We start from the raw sequence: 22,785 nt of genomic DNA on the forward strand, positions 1-22,785 counted from the left end.
CCCTCTGTCTGCCATCTCCTCCTCTTCCCTTTCTGTCCATTCCCCCCTCCCAAAAAAAATGGTTCAGATGGCTCTGAGCACTATGGGACTTAACATCTATGGTCATCAGTCCCCTAGAACTTAGAACTACTTAAACCTAACTAACCTAAGGACAGCACACAACACCCAGCCATCACGAGGCAGAGAAAATCCCTGACCCCGCCGGGAATCGAACCCGGGAACCCGGGCGTGGGAAGCGAGAACGCTACCGCACGCCCCCCTCCCCTCTCCCTGTCCATCTCTTCCTCCAGCTATCTGTGTCCAACTCCTCCATCCCCTCTCTGTCTTTTCCCCTTTTCCTCCTCCATTCTCTACCAAAGTTATCGCCCCCACCTCAGTAGGAAGTTACTGGTGCTTACCTGACAGTATTGCTTCCAAGACAGTAAGTAATACGTGTGCCAAGCTTGGTTTAAATGGATAAAGGGGTTTAGGAGGAGCTTTTCTGTATCGAAATTCGTCCTGCAGTTTTGGTTTCTTGCAGCTCAATGTTTATGACGTCGTATATTCTGAAATATATGTCGTAAAATGATATAATTTTGTAGGTACATCCAGTGTTATAAGTGAATACATCTTCCGAAAAGTGTTGTGAATAGAGTTAGTAGTAAAGAACTAATAAATTAAAACGTCATGCATGAATTTTTCACACAGCTCGGTGTTTATGACGTCATATCTCCTGAACTATGTGTCGTTTAGTGATATATTTCTGTAGATACATTAAGCAGCATATGTGGATACTGTCTGCAAAATGTGTTACGAACAGAGTCAGTAGCAAAGAAGTAATAAAGTATAACGTCACGCATGATGTGGCAGTTTTTCGTGCATCGACATCTACATCTACATGATAACTCGACAGTTCACAATTAAGTGCCTAGCAGAAGTTCACTGACCCACCTTCAAGCTACACTCCTGGAAATGGAAAAAAGAACACATTGACACCGGTGTGTCAGACCCACCATACTTGCTCCGGACACTGCGAGAGGGCTGTACAAGCAATGATCACACGCACGGCACAGCGGACACACCAGGAACCGCGGTGTTGGCCGTCGAATGGCGCTACCTGCGCAGCATTTGTGCACCGCCGCCGTCAGTGTCAGCCAGTTTGCCGTGGCATTCGGAGCTCCATCGCAGTCTTTAACACTGGTAGCATGCCGCGACAGCGTGGACGTGAACCGTATGTGCAGTTGACGGACGTTGAGCGAGGGCGTATAGTGGGCATGCGGGAGGCTGGGTGGACGTACCGCCGAATTGCTCAACACGTGGGGCGTGAGGTCTCCACAGTACATCGATGTTGTCGCCAGTGGTCGGCGGAAGGTGCACGTGCCCGTCGACCTGGGACTGGACCGCAGCGACGCACGGATGCACGCCAAGACCGTAGGATCCTACGCAGTGCCGTAGGGGACCGCACCGCCACTTCCCAGCAAATTAGGGACACTGTTGCTCCTGGGGTATCGGCGAGGACCATTCGCAACCGTCTCCATGAAGCTGGGCTACGGTCCCGCACACCGTTAGGCCGTCTTCCGCTCACGCCCCAACATCGTGCAGCCCGCCTCCAGTGGTGTCGCGACAGGCGTGAATGGAGGGACGAATGGAGACGTGTCGTCTTCAGCGATGAGAGTCGCTTCTGCCTTGGTGCCAATGATGGTCGTATGCGTGTTTGGCGCCGTGCAGGTGAGCGCCACAATCAGGACTGCATACGACCGAGGTACACAGGGCCAACACCCGGCATCATGGTGTGGGGAGCGATCTCCTACACTGGCCGTACACCACTGGTGATCGTCGAGGGGACACTGAATAGTGCACGGTACATCCAAACCGTCATTGAACCCATCGTTCTAACATTCCTAGACCGGCAAGGGAACTTGCTGTTCCAACAGGACAATGCACGTCCGCATGTATCCCGTGCCACCCAACGTGCTCTAGAAGGTGTAAGTCAACTACCCTGGCCAGCAAGATCTCTGGATCTGTCCCCCATTGAGCATGTTTGGGACTGGATGAAGCGTCGTCTCACGCGGTCTGCACGTCCAGCACGAACGCTGGTCCAACTGAGGCGCCAGGTGGAAATGGCATGGCAAGCCGTTCCACAGGACTACATCCAGCATCTCTACGATCGTCTCCATGGGAGAATAGCAGCCTGCATTGCTGCGAAAGGTGGATATACACTGTACTAGTGCCGACATTGTGCATGCTCTGTTGCCTGTGTCTATGTGCCTGTGGTTCTGTCAGTGTGATCATGTGATGTATCTGACCCCAGGAATGTGTCAATAAAGTTTCCCCTTCCTGGGACAATGAATTCACGGTGTTCTTATTTCAATTTCCAGGAGTGTATTTCCCTACTATTCCACTCTCGAATAATGTGGAGGAAAAACAAAGACTTAAAACTATCTTTGCAAGCTCTGATTTCTGTTATTTTATTATACTGATCATTCCTCCCCAGGCGGGTGGGCGTCAGCGAAATATTTTCACATTTGAGGAGAAAGTTGGTGATTGAAATTTCATGAGAAGATCCTGCCGTAACCAAAAACGCTTTTGTTTTAATGAGTGCCACCCTAATTCACACATCAGATCTGTGGCGCTCTCTCCTTTATTTCGCGATAGTACAAAACGAGCTGCCTTTCTTTGAACTTTTTCGATGTCCTCTGTGTCTATCTGATGCGGATCCCACACTGCACAGCAGTACTCCAGAAGAGGACGTACAAGCAGCAACATCTGTAAAGGATGTAAGAGTGCTACTCAGATTGTCTCCTCCATCGTTTATGTACATTAGGAACAGTAGAGGGCCTATAACACTTCCTTGGGGAACGCCAGATATTACTTCTATTTTGCTCGATGTCTTTCCGTCAGTTACTGCTAATTGTCATCTTTCTGACAAGAAATCGTGAATCCAGCTGCACACCTGAGAGGGTAGTTCACAGGCACGCAATTTGATTAGATGTCGCTTGTGAGGTATGATGTCGAAAGTCTTCCGGAAATCCCTCTGTATTTTACACAATATCTCCTGAACTACATGTTGTAGAACTATATATTTTATAGGTACATTCAGCAGAAAATGTGGATACTGTCTGCGAACTGAGTTGCGAATAGAGTTAGTAGCAAAGATGTAATAAAGTTAAACGTCATGTATGATGCAGCAGTTTTCTACTCATTTTAACGTTTATGATGTCATATCTCTTGAACTATGTATCGTACAGTGATATAATTCTCCTGGTACCGTCAGTGGTATATGTGAATGCTGTCTGTAAAAGATCTCGTGAATACAGTCAGTAAGGAAGAAGTAATAAATTAAAATGTCGTGCTTCATGTACCAGTTTTACTGCATGAACATCAAAAAATGTAGTGAGCGATTAACTTTTTTTTCCTTTCATCGTTATCTGGGGGTTGTCAGCGAGAAAAAGTTTCTTTTGTTTGCACGTTACTGAGTGCTCCCATTCTCAAAGACTGGATGAATATAGTCTAGCTACTTGCGCGTCGTGAGCTACACTACTTTTTCCCCCCTCAACCCCAACCCTTTGATAGGTATGGCGTGAACCCCCACAGCGATTGATTACAGACAGCACGATAATGTGTACCAAGTTTGATTGAAATCAGTCCAATGGTTTAGGGGGAGATGTGAAACACATATGCACAACTGACTCGTTGAAGGTTAATTAACGTTCACAGAACGACTAACAACCTCCCATACGCATTTCTCAGTTTCAGGAATAATCACTGAAATGCGTTGTTCTGCAATGCAAAATAAGTAGCTGAAACTGGTATATAAGTCGCCAGTTACTAGCTAACGAAATGTATTGCCAGCCTCATCGCTGTGTTATCGTCACTTCGTATTTCTCATACCTTCGTTTTTTAGATACTCCTTTACACGTAATTGCTATTGCATTTTCTTTTTCTGTCGCCTTTTCATTGCAATAAACGCATGATAAGTTCCCAAGCATAGAAGGGAGTCAACAGCAGACTGTTTACGACGTGATGGGGAAGAGAACGCCTATGCGTTTTTTCAAAAAAAAATTATACATCACCTTTTATCCCCGTGCGTCTACAGTTGCGGACGAGGAAAGACGTATTGTGTGGACATACTTTCTCAAAGTATGTCTAGCGAAGGTTAAATATTATTTTGATATACTGGTCATTTTTTTTTAAAATAATGGTGGCTGTTGTATTTTATGCGGAACAAAAGAAAAATGTATAAAAGATCTCTGACCAAAGGCACGCTTGTCCTTGTAGCTTCCCGCCACTTTTGATGTGAATAACCGAAAGCTATTGTCAACTGCGGCAAAGTGGTGAAGTTTGTTTTGTAGCATAATGTGCGTTGTTTTACGGTGTTTGATTTTTAGGACTTTTGGATCTTGAAAGAGTTTTACATACAGAATTAACTTTGTGTTCTGCAGTACAGCAGTATTCGAGTAGCTTGGTTTAGCGTGTGAATAATTTGACAACCACAATGCGGCTAAAGCGGCGATCATTGTTTTCGGCGGAGATAAGTGACCTCCCACAGGTGTGTGATGATTATTTATAAAGTCTACCAACAGTAGTAGTCAGTGAATTAATAAAACATTGCAGTCTTGCTTTATTACGGCATCGACGAGGAGTATGTTAAGTTGGAGGCCAACTCGGCGATACTTAAAAAGAGGAAGGGACTGCATGTACTCGCCGCTTTTTCCATGCTGATTTGTGATTGGCTGAAATAGTGTGTTTGAATGTTAATTTTTTTCTCTGGAGCCAAGTAGATAATGAAGATATGTTTATATGCGTACAGTTTGACTTCCTCTAATCTTGGGTGATAAAGCAGAAGGAACACAACACATTCGAAAACTTCTTTTACAGACAAAGAATAGAATTGTGGAATTCTGTTGTGTATCTTTTTGTTATGGTTTCCTGTGTTCCCAGCTTGACGTCGAAATATTGTTAAATAGACCTTGCTGTTTTGTTTTAACTGATTCAGATTTGCAGTTTTCGTTTAATACATATTTGTAATTTTAGATTTTTCCCATCATTTTATAGCTATAAAATTGTAACATACCATTCTCCACGAGGAAATAGACTGGAGCATCAGACAGGAACATCGTTTGAGGTTCCACATGGAAAATCTTTTTTATTCTTGTCAGTTTGCCCCCCTTTTTACCGAAATTTTACTGTTCTCAGAATGTGAAACAGTTTTATCGTTTATGAAGATGCAGTAATGTTGAGAAAGAACACAATTGGTGATTCACTAGAGGACACAGAGTCCAGTACTCTGTGTCAAATGCTTTAGCTTTGAGGATGGACTACTACCACAGTCTGACAGTTTTTTATTGAATACTCTGCAATAGTTGCAAGAGCGATTTAATTTTAAAATGATGATTTCAATCCATGTGAGATTTACACCAGTGACAAGCATATTTTAGAATTGTTTGTACTCCCAGTTATGTGGAGGGCGATGAGCTGCCCATAAACACATCATAATGAGACAACCATTGAAAATTTTGCTTCCTTTAGACATTTGCATTTCACGCTGTAGCTCACACACAAATTACACACAACATTTAAAACTCTATAGACTCTGAGGGCTAGTGTGATAGTGCCACCCCCCCCCCCCCTCCCCCAACCCATTCCTCCTTTGAAACCTAGGATGTGTTGATGACAGTGATCTATTGTTTAGACTGATGTCTAGGTTATGACAGACAAAAATTTAGCAGCAAGTTGACGAATCCAACAAATATGAACATGGATGTGAAATAAAGGCTGTGGTAACAGATCGGTCTGTAGTGAAACCTGTCATCTTTGTTAATGCAATACTTTGTGTACTTTTTGTTGTTTAAACTGAAATTGCAAGGCACATTCAGAAAACCTGTCTTAGGTGATGGACAAATCTAACTAGTATTTTTATGTGTATTACTAGATGTATAAAATTGCAAAAAAAATACAGGGCAGTTCAAATACATAACTTCAAGGTTGTATGGGCTGTGTGCAAGGAGGTGTCTTGTGGAAATTGATGTGCAGAAGTTCATTTCTCATACCAGGATTGCAGCAAACCACCTTTTCCTATCTGGAGGCCCATGCGTTTTAAGATCTTGGGAAGGGGAGGGAAGAAAATTACAACTAACATTGTTTCTAGCTCTATACTTCTCAGTGTGCTAGTTAAGTATCACATTATATATCTGGTTGCAGTGATGGTCCTGAACACAGTGGCTATTGTCTTTACCCTCTCAAGGAATCATGTTTTTCCTTCCAGATAAATTTTATATAGTAATCAGCATTAATAACACTGGTGGCACTGGAGCAGGAGTGAAAAAAATAAATTTGTCATGTGATCTCCTTCAGCAAGTGCTCACTAGGTTGCCAGTAGATGTACCCAACTGAGAAAGCCCTTGAGGATCTTTCTTTCTTTTTTTTTTTTTTTTTTTCATTTTCATATGTTGCACAACTGGAAGCCATTACTTTGCTGTTGCATTACTTATGTTATCAATAGGGCTAGTGGTGGTGATAGACTAAAAAATGTGACTAGTATAACTTACAACCCTTCTGTTTATACCTCTTTCCATTCCCCTTTATTGAAAACCACCACTCCCCCCCCCCCCCCACCCCACTCCACCTTGTAGTGTTTATGACATATAATTATTGATTTTAAAATTTCATTTATGAGCAGGGGAAAAGAATTAAATGGACTCCTGTTCTGTGTTTTAGCTAAGTAAAAAGATTGTAGTAGATAATTTAAAAACATAAGTTTTTAGGATGGCAGGAGAGAATCACTAAATTCAGTTGACTCCTGCTCTTTGTTTCAACTGAGTAAGAAGAAAAAGTTAATCTTTTTTTGAACCATTGTTGTATACATCTTTGGGGTGGAAGTTTCAATTTGGCATAAAGTAGCTGCCTCATGCCCCTTTGGTCTGGCTTTTTAGCCACTTCGATATAACCTGTTTAATTATTTTAATCAGGTGGGTAGTTTCCATGTCCTGGTCATGTGTATTGCACCCATACTTGTTCATGATATCTTTGTTACTACAAAAACTTTTACAAAATTCAAAGGTTGATGTTCTGTTCACAGTATATGGGTCATTCTATGGATGAGTGGGCCTGAAACTGAGAACATAAATTTTGTAGCTGATTACGAAAATAAGACGTAAGGGAAAGGATGTGTTTTAGTATTTACTGAAATACAAAATTATTTTAGAAATACGGAGAATTGATAAAGTTTAATAGGGAAATTCGTAATCTGAGGGAACACAGCTGTAGGAAATTTTATAATTAAGTGATGGAAATAATTACTGTTCCCCTCCAAGTGAATTTTACATTGTTGTTTTTGAGAAAACAACCACAGGAGAATTGGGACGTTTGTGATAAAAACACTTTTTTAAAAGGAGTGAATCATCTTTTTTGTAGATTAATGTAGTTAAATAGCTACTACTTATTTGTCACACCTGTAAGAAAAGTAATGCATTCTAAGTAACTGAAGGAGTAATATAATTTTCTAGACGAATGGTGAAAACCATTCTTGATGTGGAAGGAATACATTTATTCACATGAAATAACTTATAAATCAGTTTAAAGCAGTGAAAAAGTCACACCCATCAAATTGAAACTGCAGTTTAATAAATAAAATTTGTAGGAACGTGAAGGATAACTGAAGTGTGCTGATGAAAGTTGTATTACAGCTAGAAACCAAGACAAATTTAGAAGACTATTATAGTTTATGTAAGAAACACTATAAAACAATGTCTTCAACTATCTTAACACGCTTAAACTACATGTGATGTTTAAAGTGCCTTAAAATTATGTCTGCCTACTAAATTTTATGTTTACAGAACAGGATCATACAACAAAAATTTTAACTCTAATGCACAAGGAAATCTATTTCAAGGAACAGCAATCCTGTTTGTACCATTGATAAAGTATCAGAATTTTGTGAAATCTATTTTAAAAAATGGAGATTTTACAAGTGATAAAAGTGCATCCAACAAAACATTTTGTAGTTCGTATAGTTTCCAGTCTTTTGAGTTTCATTGTGTGTCAATTAACTAGAAAAGTTTATGGTTTTATGGTCAGATTTATCCACCAAAACAAAAAGCACCCTAAAATAAAATGATGGGAACTAGCTGTTAAAAGTGATGCTCAGGAAGACCCACATTTTTATGAAGTATGAGGAGGAGAGCAGGAAAAAAGACAAAACATTATTGTTGTATGTCAAGATAATGTTGAAGATGTTGGTGAAATTAAGGTGGTGTGCCTTAAAGATGCCAAAATTTTAAAATGGATGAAAATGAATTATCTTACATTAATTTAGAGCAAATAGTGGGCACTCTACCTGATAAAACAGTGAAGATGATAGTTGATATACGCGTCTTTGTTTTTTTTTTGATAGCAGTTAATATTTATGAAAAGACTTGTAATTATGAGTGGAGGTGTACATTACAGGAAATTTTAGGTTACAGATTTTTGTATGTTGTTGTTGTGGTCTTCAGTCCTGAGACTGGTTTGATGCAGCTCTCCATGCTACTCTATCCTGTGCAAGCTTCTTCATCTCCCAGTACTTACTGCAAACTACATCCTTCTGAATATGCTTAGTGTATTCATCTCTTGGTCTCCCTCTAAGATTTTTACACTCCACGCTGCCCTCCAATGCTAAATTTGTGATCCCGTGATGCCTCAAAACATGTCCTACCAACCGGTCCCTTCTTCTCGTCAAGTTGTGCCACAACCTCCTCTTCTCCCCAATTCTATTCAATACCTCGTCATTAGTTATGTGATCTACCCATCTAATCTTCAGCATTCTTCTGTAGCACCACATTTCGAAAGCTTCTATTCTCTTCTTGTCCAAACTATTTATTGTCCATGTTTCACTTCCATACATGGCTCCACTCCATACAAATACTTTCAGAAATGACTTCCTGACACTTAAATCTATACTCAATGTTAACAAATTTCTCTTCTTCAGAAATGCTTTCCTTGCCATTGCCAGTCTACATTTTATATCCTCTCTACTTCGACCATCATCAGTTATTTTGCTCCCCAAATAGCGAAACTCCTTTACTTCTTTAAGTGACTCATTTCCTAATCTAATTCCCTCAGCATCACCCGCCTGAATGCGACTACAATTCATTATCCTCGTTTTGCTTTTGTTGATGTTCATCTTATACCCTCCTTTCATGACACTGTCCATTCCGTTCAACTGCTCTTCCAAGTCCTGTGCTGTCTCTGACAGAATTACAATGTCATCGGCGAACCTCAAATTTTTAATTTTTCTCCGTGGACTTTAATACCTACACCGAATTTTTCTTTTGTTTCCTTTACTGCTTGCTCAATATACAGATTGAATAACATCGGGGACAGGCTACAACCCTGTCTCACTAGCTTCCCAACCACTGCTTCCCTTTCATGCCCCTCGACTCTTATAACTGCCAACTGGTTTCTGTACAAATTGTAAATAGCCTTTCGCTCCCTGTATTTTACCCCTGCCACCTTCAGAATTTGAAAGCGAGTATTCCAGTCAACATTGTCAAAAGCTTTCTCTAAGTCTACAAATGCTAGAAATGTAGGTTTGCGTTTCCTTAATCTATTTTCTAAGGTAAGTCGTAGGGTCAGTATTGCCTCAAGTGTTCCAACATTTCTGCGGAATCCAAACTGATCTTCGCCAAGGTCAGCTTCTACCAGTTTTTCCATTCGTCTATAAAGAATACACGTTAGTATTTGGCAGCCGTGGCTTATTAAACTGATAGTTCAGTAATTTTCACATCTGTCAACACCTGCTTTCTTTGGGATTGGAATTATTATATTCTTCTTGAAGTCTGAGGGTATTTCGCCTGTCTCATACATCATGCTCACCAGATGGTAGAGTTTTGTCATGACTGGCTCTCCCAAGGCTGTCAGTATTTCTAATGGAATGTTGTCTACTCCTGGAGCCTTGTTTCAACTCAGGTCTTTCAGTGCTCTGTCAAACTCTTCACGCAGTATCTTATCTCCCATTTCATCTTCTACATCCTCTTTCATTTCCATAATATTGTCCTGAAGTACATTGCCCTTGTATAGACCCTCTATACACTCCTTCCACCTTTCTGCCTTCCCTTCTTTGCTTAGAAGTGGGTTTCCATCTGAGCTCTTGATATTCATACAAGTGGTTCTCTTCTCTCCAAAGGTCTCTTTAATTTTCCTGTAGGCAGTATCTATCTTACCCCTAGTGAGATAAGCCTCTACATCCTTACATTTGTCTTCTAGCCATCCCTGCTTAGCCTAGCCATTTTGCACTTCCTGTCAATCTAATTTTTGAGACGTTTGTATTCCTTTTTGCCTGCTTCATTTACTGCGTTTTTATATTTTCTCCTTTCATCAATTAAATTCAATATTTCTTGTGTTACCCAAGGATTTCTACTAGCCCTCGTCTTTTTACCTACTTGATCGTCTGCTGCCTTCACTACTTCATCCCTCAGAGCTACCCATTCTTCTTCAACTGTATTTCTTTCCCCATTCCAGTCAATTGTTCCCTTATGCTCTCCCTGCAACTCTGTACAACTTCTGGTTTAGTCAGTTTATCCAGGTCCCATCTCCTTAAAATTAGCACCTTTTTGTAGTTTCTTCAGTTTTAATCTACAGTTCATAACTAATAGATTGTGGTCAGAGTCCACATCTGCCCCTGGAAATGTCTTACAATTTAAGACCTGGTTCCTAAATCTCTGTCTTACCATTATATAATATATCTGATACCTTTTAGTATCTCCAGGATTCTTCCATGTATGCAACCTTCTTTATGATTCTTGAACCAAGTGTTAGCTATGATTTTTTTTGTATGAGACGTACTTTATTCTAATCATTAGTTGCAGTAGGACATAGTATGTGGGACAGATAGTAAAGTTTTATCACAGTGGGTACTAATAAACCAAACGTGAAGTCTTAAACTTTAGTTGAATCCTATTTTACTTGAAATGCCGTGGGGGCAGTTTTCAACGGGGGATGGCGAGTATTTCAAACCTAAACACCAATTTTTTAAATCAATTAATCATATATTTTATTGGTGTAAGAGATCTAAAATACATAAGGTGTTTCTGTAAGTGTGTGCAAAAATGTAACAGGACATAGAGAATGCTCCACTGAACGGTTTGAGGTAGGGAACCTGGGGTCAGAGAAGCCAGCATAAGGAGATTGGAAGTAAACTTGTCTACCGCTTTGTCTAGCATTACTGTTCTCCAACATATTTACAACTAAAATTCGTAAAAGTTTGCGTGTACTGTGCTGTTTATTTACATGTACATTCTTTATTTTCTACAAGGAAACAAGGAGGATTAGCCTGATTACTAGAAAGTCGTGATGCTGGTTTTGTTTAATTTGCTGTCAATAAGGTGGCTGTGTTGTATCATATTTACATTGTTCCACGACAAAAGGTGCTATGGATCAACATGACGATGCGCCACCTCACTTCAGCATGGACATTTTCAGCCATCTCAATGCTGTATTTCCTATTTGCTGTATTGAAAGCGGAGATCCTACGCAAGGTCACTTGACCTGGATTCCCTTGATTATTTCCTATGGGGATATCTAAAGTCACTTGTGTATGAGACCCCAGTGGATACGTAGAAGGAACTAGTTGCCAGAATTGTACCTGCTTGTGACGTGACTCAAAACACACCAGGAGTATTCGTTAAGGTGGGTCAGAGTCTTGTTTGCCGATGTCGTGCTTGCATTGTGGTTGATGGCCATCAGTTTCAGCACATTTTGTAAGATATAGTACAAATGATACGTTCATTGTGTCAAGGGTGGTATTTGCAGTTAACTGCAACTAATGTAAATAAAAAAGTACACAATGTGATTTTATTCCTGTTACCTTCTCTCTGAGATAAATGAGTTAGACCTAAATTTACTCCAAAGTGGTTCTGTCACTGCCCTCCTCTCACATGGTCACTGGGGCACCATCTTCGGGAACCACTTCCCACACCCAGCTCCCTCCCAGGACCCATCTTCCTGGAAATCCATAAATCAGAGGTCTGATGCCAGCCAGTTGCTCAAGGAACCACAACCTGTGTTTCCCTGGGAAGCCCACTTGTCATTTGATGCCAGGTTAATCACGGATATGCCCTCACAAGAATCCTGGCCACCAAAGAATGAAGTTGGGGGGGAGAGGGGGGGGGGTCAGATGTGATTCCACCACCATTGCTGACACAGTGATCGTGGAGCATGACCAGTCCTTTTGGCACCTTCACGCCTAATCTGGACACCCATAACATGATCGTTCAGTGGAATTTTAATGGATATTACCATCACCCACCCTGAGACAGCATCTTGGGGGATCTGTACACTGATTCGCACAGAGGTGTTCAGCAAGTCGATTCCCTTTCGTATCATGTTGGAAGTAACAGCAGTAATATTGCAAATGGCCTCAGCTGTCACCATTTGTAATGTTAACACACTACCAGGCTGGCCACTTACATACCTTGAGTTGACCACCTTAATCCAACTCCTCTTCCTCCCCCCCCCCCTTTTCCCCCTACTTCGGGATTTCAGTGCACACTACTTCATGTGGGGGAGTACCACTTTGTCTGGTAGGGATCTTCCTTTTGTTCTGCTTATTACTGACCATGATTTCTCTCTCCTCAGTGAAGGCACTCCTACCAACTACAGTGCTGCCAAGGCACCTATTGATCTAACGATCTCTTTCCTCCATCCTGTGGCTTCATTGCATTGGTTACTACATGACAATCTTTGTGACAGTAACCACTTTCTGGGTTTCGTGTAACTTCGTTGACATGGCCAGATAGATAACTATCATATTGTGTGCTTAAGAGTGTAGTGGCAGTTTCATGCCTTTGCTGTTACTGTTACCCTGCCTGTCAGATTGCATGGGCAAGGTTGTGCAAGACATTTCAGACATGATCACCCATGCTGCCAGAACTTCTGTTCCCTTTCTACAGGTCCTCTCCACTGCCGACTAGTGCCATGGTGGACCCAAGACAATGCAGTAGCTGTGCAGGATAGTCAGAGTCCTGCAACATTTTGACATCCTTTCAAGACAAATATCACTTTTAAGTGACTTTGTGCTAAGGCTTGTTGTCTAATTAAACACAGTGAGAAGGAATGCTGACAGTGCTAAGTCTCCTCCCTGGGAACATACTCCTCGTGACCCCAAGTGTGGGCTGAGCTTCGTAGTCTTTTGGGCTGCCAGTGATCAACAAATGTTCCGGGTCTTATCCTTCAGAGTGGTATTTGTAGTGATGCGTCAGTTCTTCCTGAACACCGTGCAACCCACTTTGCAATAGCATAGGCATCCTTTTCTTTTTTCGGCTACCTTTTTACTGCAGAAATGACAAATTGAAGACATCCTCAATGTATCAAACCCCCCCCCCCCCCCCCCCCGCTTTCCTTGACAGACTGGCGTCACCAATGTCCTCCGCAAGCTGCTTGAAAGAACAATTGCCAATAGATTATGCTGGGTTCTTGTGTTTCGAGGCCTTTTTCCCCACCCTATTGGTGTGGTTTCTGGTGGGATGATCCACAACCATCTGATCTGGTTCGAAACAGCAGCACTACAGGTGTTTTTTTTAACACCATCACCTCATTGCAGTATTTTTTTGACCTACATAAGGCATGTGACACTGCTTGGTGCCATCACAGTTCACTTACCCTCATTGACTGGGGTTTTTGAGGCTCCCTAAAATTTTTTTATTTTCATGCCACTCGTTGTTCCAGGTTAGAGTTAGTATGTTTCCAAGCTCTTCTTGGGTCCAAGAGAATGTTGTTCCACAGAGCTCTGTCCTGAGTGTCACTCTCTTCTTCATTGCCATGAATAGGTTAGTGATCTGTGTCTGCCTGCTGGTCAGCCATCAAATAGATGTTTGTGTGGACCCTTTCCCATGGTTTCCAATTCTCTCCTGCAAAAAAATTGGGTCATACATGTTTCATTCTACTACAATCCATCTTGTATACCCAGTGCTTGAACGTTGTTGCACAGTCTCGTGATGTGACTTACCAAACGAAAGTGCTGGCAGGTCGATAGATACACAAACAAACGCAAGCATACACACGAAATTCAAGCTTTCGCAGCAAACTGTTGCTTCATCAGGAAAGAGGGAAGGAGAGGGAAAGATGAAAGGATGTGGGTTTTAAGGGAGAGGGTAAGGAGTCATTCCAATCCCGGGAGCGGAAAGACTTACCTTGGGGGGAAAAAGGACAGGTATACACTCGCACACATATATTCCTTGACCGCACATCTTGGGGTGTGGATTGTGGTGCTGTTACTTTTCTTTACGGGGCCCAGGTATCATCCTGGCTGGACTATGGTTGCCAGGTTTATGGCTCTGTGGTGGCTTCGGCTTTGAAGTTGAGAGACCCATTCCATCACTGTGGAGTCTGTCTGGTATGCACCTCACAGCGCTCTGCCAGGATCTGCGCCTCTCCTTCCTGGAATGCGTTCCCCATGTTCTCTTGTGCACCTCTGTTGGTTGGTGCCCAGGTCACGAATTAGGACAAATTTATTTCAAGGTCCTAAAGTATGCCACCCCTATATGAGCTTCTGGTGTTGGTTACATTCAATTTTTCAGGAATTTCAAGGAGCTACTATCTTCCATACTAATGACTCTAAAACCGTGAGTAAGACAGGATATACTTTGACATCCACTGCTGGTCAGGAAAACCATTTGTTGCCAGGAACTTCTGGTGTTTTTACAGTGGCACTAATAGCTGTCAACAGAGCCCTACACTGTATTAAATGACCCTTTGTTGACCACATTTTATTATGTAATGACTCAATTAGCAACCTTCTTTCTCTGGGTCCACGAGGTCATTTGGGTATCCCAGGGAGTGACTGGGCTGACTATTTGACTAGAGGAGTGATTACTTCCTCCCCAGATGCACTTTGTGAATTTGCAGATGCAACAAATAGACCTTTGCTCACCCAGAGATGAATCACATCTGGTTGGCTACTGCTCCTTCTTATAAACTCTGCACTGTTGAGGAGACCACGACTGTGTGGCACTCTTCCTTATGTTCCTCACAGAACGAATCCACTGTGCTGTGTCACCTGCTGCATTGGTCATATCAGAGCAAATCCATGATTTTATTTTACATAATGAACTCACCCCCACATTGCAACCTTACAGGCAGTAGCTCATATCCTGGTGGGATGCCTCCTTCTGGCTCTCCGTGCTAAGCATGGTTCTCCAAATTCTTTGTTTCAAATATTGACATAAGATTCATGGATGGTCGAGCTAGTTCTCAGTTCTCTCTGTGAATGTGGTGTGTATTTTCAGATATAAGGATTAAAGCTCCAGTTGCGTTATGTGCAGGATACTTTCATTAGCAGAACATGTACTTGATGGATGTCACTAATTTGGGGTGAACTACCTGCTGGATTGAGACACTGATGATGGTGATTGTGCTGTTCAGTCCCTCAACCTACCTACCTACCTAAAGCAGCCCCTAGACTGTCAATAATATTGCACAATATTTCATATTGCGCAATATTATGCTCTGCCTGTAGGTAAGTTTGAAGGTTGTGCGATACGTTGACAGATTAACTGAAATTAAATTTTTATTGAGCAAATTGTGCTTAGATTGTGTAGTCTCTGGCTAATGTTGTATACCTTCATCAGCTCAGTCTTGTTTTCTAAACTGTTTATTTTGCTTGAATTGTTTTGTGAAGTGGAAATTTCTTTGAACATGTGGTTCATGCACGATGGAGCTCCTGCTCATTTCAGTCGAAGTGTTCGTACGCTTCTCAACAACAGATTCGGTGACCGATGGATTGGTAGAGGTGGACCAATTCCATGGCCTCCACGCTCTCCTGACCTCAACCCTCTTGACTTTCATTTACGGGGGCATTTGAAAGCTCTAACATGGAAAGTAAACGTTTCCGGACACATGTCCACATAACATACTTTTTTTCTTTGTGTGTGAGGAATGTTTCCTGAAAGTTTGGCCGTACCTTTTTGTAACATGCTGTATGTACAATGAAAAGCAGAGATGGTGCTTCAGAACTTCTGGAGCAAACACTTCGGTATTTGGATGCTGTGAACTTTTTGCAAGTGGGAGAAAGTTTTTAGTGTAGTTGAAATGAAAATGGATGTACTACTTGTTTTTAAAATTAGATTTAAATAAGAAAATAAATCAGTACATATTATACATATGTAATCACAATTATAGTTGTAACAATTTGCAGAAGTGCACCAAATGAGCGAGCTTTCATCCCCAGGTCTGGTAATAATTTGGATCCCATATTTTCATGTGTCAGTCTTCCTTTCTTTTTGTAGCACTCCTTCATCCCTCTACACTTCTTCCGTGAGTGCAAAGCCAGCCCAAGAGCCGTATAACAGCTGGTATCTGTATCTGCCGTGTTTGCATGTCCGAGATTCGTGATTAATGTTGTGCAGTATCAATTCACTGTATGGAGCCAACTGTCATTATGTTGTCCAGCATTATTGGTAGGCTAGAGGCTGCTTAATACTTAAGTATTCACAGGAATAGTATGTCACCACAACACCTGGGCTGTTCCAAACTCGTGCTAGAATCCTAAGAGAAAACATGCTGATGACATTCTTTTTGCCAGTATCTTTGTGTGTTCACTCCATGTTAATTAACAGTTAAACGTCGTGGGTGTTAGACAATCTGTTATCTTATCGTCTAAGCCTGATGCGACAGGATTGTTCCCTCTTTATGCTAAAGTGCACACTGTTAGTTTTCTTACATATCGCCCAGTCATAAACATCCTTTAATGTTTCATTTTTTTCCTGTCGTAGAAGTTCTGGTATTTTATCAGTAACTATGATGCAGGCATGCAGCTTTACTGTACGGTTAAATGATGATGGCGTCCTCTTGGGTAAAATATTCCGGAGGTAAAATAGTCCCCCCATTTGGATCTCCGGGCGGGGACTACTCAGGAGGACGCCGTTATCAGGTGAAAGAAAACTGGCATTCTATGGATCGGAGCATGGAATGTCAGAGCCCTTAATCGGGCAGATAGGTTAGAAAATTTTAAAAAGGGGAAATGGATAGGTTAAAGTTAGATATAGTGGGAATTAGTGAAGTTCGGTGGCAGAAGGAACAAGACTTTTGGTCAGGTGAATACAGTGTTATAAATACAAAATGAAATAGGGGTAATGCAGGAGTAGGTTTAATAATGAATAAAAAAATTGGAGTGCGGGTAAGCTACTAACAACAGCATAGTGAATGCATTATTGTGGCCAAGATAGACACAAAGCCCATGCCTACTACAGTAGTACAAGTTTATATGCCAACTAGCTCTGCAGATGATGAAAAATTTGATGAAATGTATGATGAGATAAAAGAAATTATTCAGGTAGTGAAGGGAGACGAAAATTTAAGTGTCATGGGTGACTGGAATTCGGTAGTAGGAAAAGGGAGAGAAGGAAACATAGTGGGTGAATATGGATTGGGGGAGAGAAATTAAAGAGGAAGCTGTCTGGTAGAATTTTGCACAGAGCATAACTTAATCATAGCTAACACTTGGTTTAAGAATCATGGAAGAAGGTTGTATACATGGAAGAACCCTGGAGATACTAAAAGATATCAGATAGATTATATAATGGTAAGACAGAGATTTAGGAACCAGGTTTTAAATTGTAAGACATTTCCAGGAGCAGATGTGGACTCTGACCACAATCTATTAGTTATGAACTGTAGATTAAAACTGAAGAATCTGCAAAAAGGTGGGAATTTGAGGAGATGGGACCTGGATAAACTGACTAAACCCCCCCCCCCCCTCCCCTGCGGGTCCGGGGTAAGAATAGGCCCGAGGTATTCCTGCCTGTCGTAAGAGGCGACTAAAAGGAGTTTCAACCGTTTCGGCCTTCCATGTGATGGTCCCCCTCGGGGTTTGACCTCCATTTTTCAAAATTCTACAGAAGTACGAGCCTTTTGGGGAAGGACACCTTACGTGGTGTACCACTGGTCCTAAGTGCACTAAGACCTTGGCACTCAGCATTGTACCGGCGTTGTAACCATACCCACTATTCCTCAAATTGGGCCTAAACGCCGGATGGGTTGTACAAGTTACGCCCATAGTACGTCCCCATCTGCACCTACGATCATGATGGACTTTCCATGGCACCAGAAATCCAGCACGGTAGCCAGCCCGTTGTGGTGGGGTCGTCATGTACCCTCTAGGTTGTAGCCCCCTGACAACACAGGGATCGTACTGCCGATACCTGAGCTGCACCCTCCCCACGTCGGCCAAGGAGTAGATGCCCGTCTCCTTGGGGCATCAGGACTCCCGGCAACGGTCATCCTGCCAGGTGGCCCTTGCTGAGGCTGGGTGGCGCCCGTGGGGAGAGCCCCTGGTCGGAGTGGGTGGTATCGGGGCGGACGTTTCGCAGATGAAACGTCAACACGTATCAGGTCGCTCTGCGGCAGTCTTTCAAAAGAAAAGGTACCGTTTCTAGTTCTGGTTCTCCTGCCCTTTCCCCCTTGGCCACTCCCTGGGAGGAGGGACAGGCCCGCCGGCTTGGGGCGAAGTACTTCCCCCGCTATTTGGTCTGTTCTCGAACCGATGGGGGGGACGTTCGCCACCTCCAAGCCCATGTTCTTTGTTCAGCACATTGAGGACATCTTCGGGGAAATCGAGGCTCTCAGCAAGATGCGTTCAGGGTCCGTTCTTATCAAGACCACCTCCGCCACACAGTCGGCGGCGCTCCAGGCGTGCGACCGCCTAGGGGACATCCCAGTGTCCATTGTCCCGCATCTGGCACTAAATAGGACGCAGGGGGTTATTTTTCATCGTGACCTCCTGCCACAATCTGATGAGGAGCTCAGGGCCAACCTGGAGCGCCGAGGCGTGCATTTCGTCCGGCGAGTCCAGTGCGGCCCCAAAGACCGTCGCATCGACACCGGGGCCTTTATCCTCGCCTTCGAGGGGGACGTTCTCCCGGAGAAGGTAAAGGTGATGTGCTACCGGTGCGACGTGCGACCCTATGTCCCGCCTCCTATGCGCTGTTTTCGGTGTTTGCACTTTGGGCACATGTCGTCACGGTGTGAGGCTGAGCCCCTTTGTGGCGATTGTGGACGTCCTCTTCGTGAGGAACATACATGCACCCCACCACCTCGGTGCATTAATTGTCCTGGCATCCACTCGCCTAGATCCTCAGACTGCCCCGCATATCAGAAGGAGAAGAAGATACAAGAACTCAAAACTTTGGATCGGCTCTCTTACTCTGAGGCCAGGAAGAAGTATGACCGCCTCCATCCTGTGCCGTTGACCACTTCGTTTGCCTCAGTTGTGTCCACTCCTTCCGCGGTATCCTCACCCCTATCCTGTCCCCCCTCCGCCTCCTCCGCCCATCAGGGGGCTCTGCCTCCGCCTCCCAAATCCCTCCCTTCCAAATCCTCCTCCCCCGTGGCCCCCGCCCCCTCTGCCCCAGGGGCCACCCTTCCTCCTCCTCTCCCCCCGCCACCTGAGAAGCGATCCTCTTCTCAGGCATCCTTCGGGGAAACGTTCCGGACCCCAGCTTCCGAGGTCCGGCGTTCCAAAACTGACCCCGCGCGTGAGGACCTTCTTCGGGTCCAGCCCACCATCCCTGTGCCTCCTCGGCCTTCCAAAAAGGCCTCCAAGAAGAAGTCTCTATCCCCCTCTCCACCCCGGCGCATTTCGTCTGACGCTCCATCCGTGAGTCGCTGCTCCCGGCCGTCCTCAGTTTCGCCGGGACGCTCTGCTGCCAGGCGCTCAGCTGGCCTCTCGTCGGCAAATGATGCTGCCCCTCCTACACAACCAGGGACAGCGGCCGCAGTTGGCGACGACTCGATGGAACCGGATCCGCCTCCCGCCGGTTGTAGCGTTGTTCCCTCGCAACCTGGCCCTCCGCGGCCGTCGAGGTGACCAGCTCTTCCCCCGTCTCGTTCCCCCTCTTTTTTGACTAGCGATGGCGTTGTTTCATTGGAACATAAGAGGTATTCGATCTAATCGGGAGGAATTACAACTGCTCCTCCACCTGCACTGTCCGCTCGTCCTTGGTCTCCAGGAAACCAAGTTGCGCCCGACTGACCGTATTGCCTTTACCCACTATACCTCGGAGCGATATGACCTCACCCCTGTGGACGGTGTCCCCGCTCATGGTGGGGTCATGTTGCTCGTTCGGGACGATGTCTATTACCATCCCATCCCATTGACCATCCCACTCCAAGCAATAGCTGTCCGTATTACTCTTTCTGCTTTTACTTTTTCAGTTTGTACCATCTACACTCCATCGTCATCTGCTGTTAGTCGGGCTGACATGATGCACCTGATCGTTCAGCTTCCCCCGCCGTTTTTATTGTTCGGCGACTTCAATGCCCATCATCCCCTTTGGGGCTCTCCTGCATCCTGTCAAAGAGGCTCACTCTTGGCGGATGTCTTCAACCATCTCAATCTTGTCTGCCTCAATACCGGCGCCCCGACTTTCCTCTCGGACTCTACTCATACCTACTCCCACTTGGACCTCTCGATCTGTTCTACCACTCTTGCCCATCGGTTCGAGTGGTATGTCCTTTCTGACACCTATTCAAGCGACCACTTCCCCTGTGTCGTTCGTCTCCTGCACCACACCCCATCCCCACGTCCTTCGAGCTGGAACATACCGAAAGCTGACTGGGGACTTTAACTCCTCCCTGGCGACCTTTCCGAGCCACGATTTTCTCAGTTGTGACAGTCAGGTCGAATACCTCACGGCTGTTATCATCAATGCTGCCGAACGTTCCATTCCTCGTACTACCTCTTCTTCACGTCGCGTTTCCGTCCCCTGGTGGAACGAGGCTTGTAGGGACGCTATCCGTGCTCGACGACGTTCTTTACGCACCTTTCGCCGCCATCCTACGTTGGCGAATTGTATTGAATACAAACGACTCAGAGTGCAATGCCGTAGAGTCATCAAAGACAGCAAAAAAGCTTGTTGGGCCTCTTTCACCAGCTCCTTTAACAGCTTTACTCCCTCTTCCGTCGTTTGGGGTGGCCTGCGCCGGCTGTTGGGCATTAAGGCCCACTCCTCGGTACCTGGCCTGACCTCAGGTCATGAGGTCCTTGTTGATCCTGTGGCTGTCTCCAACGCCTTTGGCCGCTTTTTCGCGGAGGTTTCAAGCTCCGCCCATTACCACCCTGCCTTCCTTCCCAGGAAAGAGACAGAAGAGGCTCGGCGACCTTCCTTCCACTCGCTGAATCTGGAAACTTATAATGCCCCCTTTACTATGCGGGAACTCGAACGTGCGCTTGCACTGTCCCGGTCCTCTGCTCCGGGGCCAGATGCCATTCACGTTCAGATGCTGGCACACCTTTCTCCGGCGGGCAAAAGCTTCCTTCTTCGTACCTACAATCGCGTCTGGACCGAAGGTCAGGTCCCCACGCGTTGGCGTGATGCCGTCGTTCCTATACCCAAACCCGGGAACGATAGACACCTTCTTTCTAGTTACCGCCCCATTTCTCTTACAAGCTGTGTCTGTAAGGTGATGGAGCGCATGGTTAATGCTCGGTTAGTCTGGATTCTTGAATCTCGACGGCTACTTACTAATGTCCAATGCGGCTTTCATCGCCGCCGCTCCGCTGTTGACCACCTTGTGACGTTGTCGACATTCATCATGAACAACTTTTTGCGAAGGCGCCAAACGGTAGCCGTGTTCTTCGACTTGGAGAAGGCTTATGATACCTGTTGGAGAGGAGGTATCCTCCGCACTATGCACAGGTGGGTCCTACGCGGTCGCCTGCCCCTTTTTATTGATTCCTTTTTAACGGATCGAAAGTTTAGGGTACGTGTGGGTTCCGTATTGTCTGACGTCTTCCTCCAGGAGAACGGAGTGCCTCAGGGCTCCGTCTTGAGCGTAGCCCTTTTTGCCATCGCGATCAATCCAATTATGGATTGTATTCCACCTAATGTCTTAGGCTCTCTCTTTGTCGATGACTTCGCGATCTACTGCAGTGCCCAGAGAACATGCCTCCTGGAGCGCTACCTTCAGCGTTGTCTAGACAGCCTCTACTCATGGAGCGTGGCAAATGGCTTCAGGTTCTCTGAAGAGAAGACGGTTTGTATCAACTTTTGGCGATATAAAGTGTTCCTTCCGCCATCCTTACATCTCGGTCCTGTTGTTCTCCCATTCGTGGAAACAACTAAGTTTCTAGGGCTCACGTTGGACAGGAAACTGTGTTGGTCTCCACATGTCTCTTATTTGGCGGCCCCTTGTACACGTTCCCTTAATGTCCTCAGAGTTCTTAGTGGTTCATTTTGGGGAGCGGATCGCACTGTCCTGCTTCGCTTGTATCGGTCCATAGTCCGATCGAAGCTGGATTATGGGAGCTTCGTCTACTCGTCCGCTCGGCCATCCCTCTTACGCCGGCTCAACTCCATCCACCATCGGGGGATACGTCTTGCGACCGGAGCCTTCTACACTAGTCCTGTCAAGAGTCTTTATGCTGAAGCTGCCGAATTACCATTGACCTACCGGCGCGACGTACTGCTGTGTCGGTATGCCTGCTGGTTGTTGTCTATGCCCGACCACCCCTCTTACCAGTCCTTCTTCGCCGATTCTCTCGACCGTCAGTACGGGCTGTATGTGTCTGCCCTGCTGCCCCCCGGAGTCCGCTTCCGTCGCCTGCTTCGACAATTGGATTTTGCCCTCCCTACCACCTTCAGAGAGGGTGAGAGCCCGACACCACCTTGGCTCCAGGCTCCGGTTCATATTTATCTCGACCTCAGCTCACTCCCGAAGGAGGGTACTCCGGCTGCAGTGTATTGCTCACGGTTTATAGAACTTCGTGCTCGACTTGCCGGTCACACCTTTATTTACACCGATGGCTCCAAAACTGATGATGGTGTCGGCTGTGCC

At 44.7% G+C, this 22,785-nt stretch overlaps 1 protein-coding gene across 1 annotated transcript in view; it reads left to right on the forward strand.

Annotated features, from left to right (window-relative positions):
* Window positions 1–4,269: 4,269 nt before the first annotated feature.
* The window catches only part of LOC126248968 (condensin complex subunit 2-like), a 188,135-nt gene continuing 169,619 nt past the window's right edge, over window positions 4,270–22,785 (forward strand). The window contains exon 1 of the mRNA XM_049950519.1: window positions 4,270–4,528. Coding sequence (XP_049806476.1) covers window positions 4,475–4,528 — 54 coding nt within the window. The 5' untranslated portion in view covers window positions 4,270–4,474. The remainder of the gene's footprint in view (window positions 4,529–22,785) is intronic.

This window comes from Schistocerca nitens, chromosome 3, assembly GCF_023898315.1.
Source record: "Schistocerca nitens isolate TAMUIC-IGC-003100 chromosome 3, iqSchNite1.1, whole genome shotgun sequence".
NCBI lineage: Eukaryota > Metazoa > Arthropoda > Insecta > Orthoptera > Acrididae > Schistocerca > Schistocerca nitens.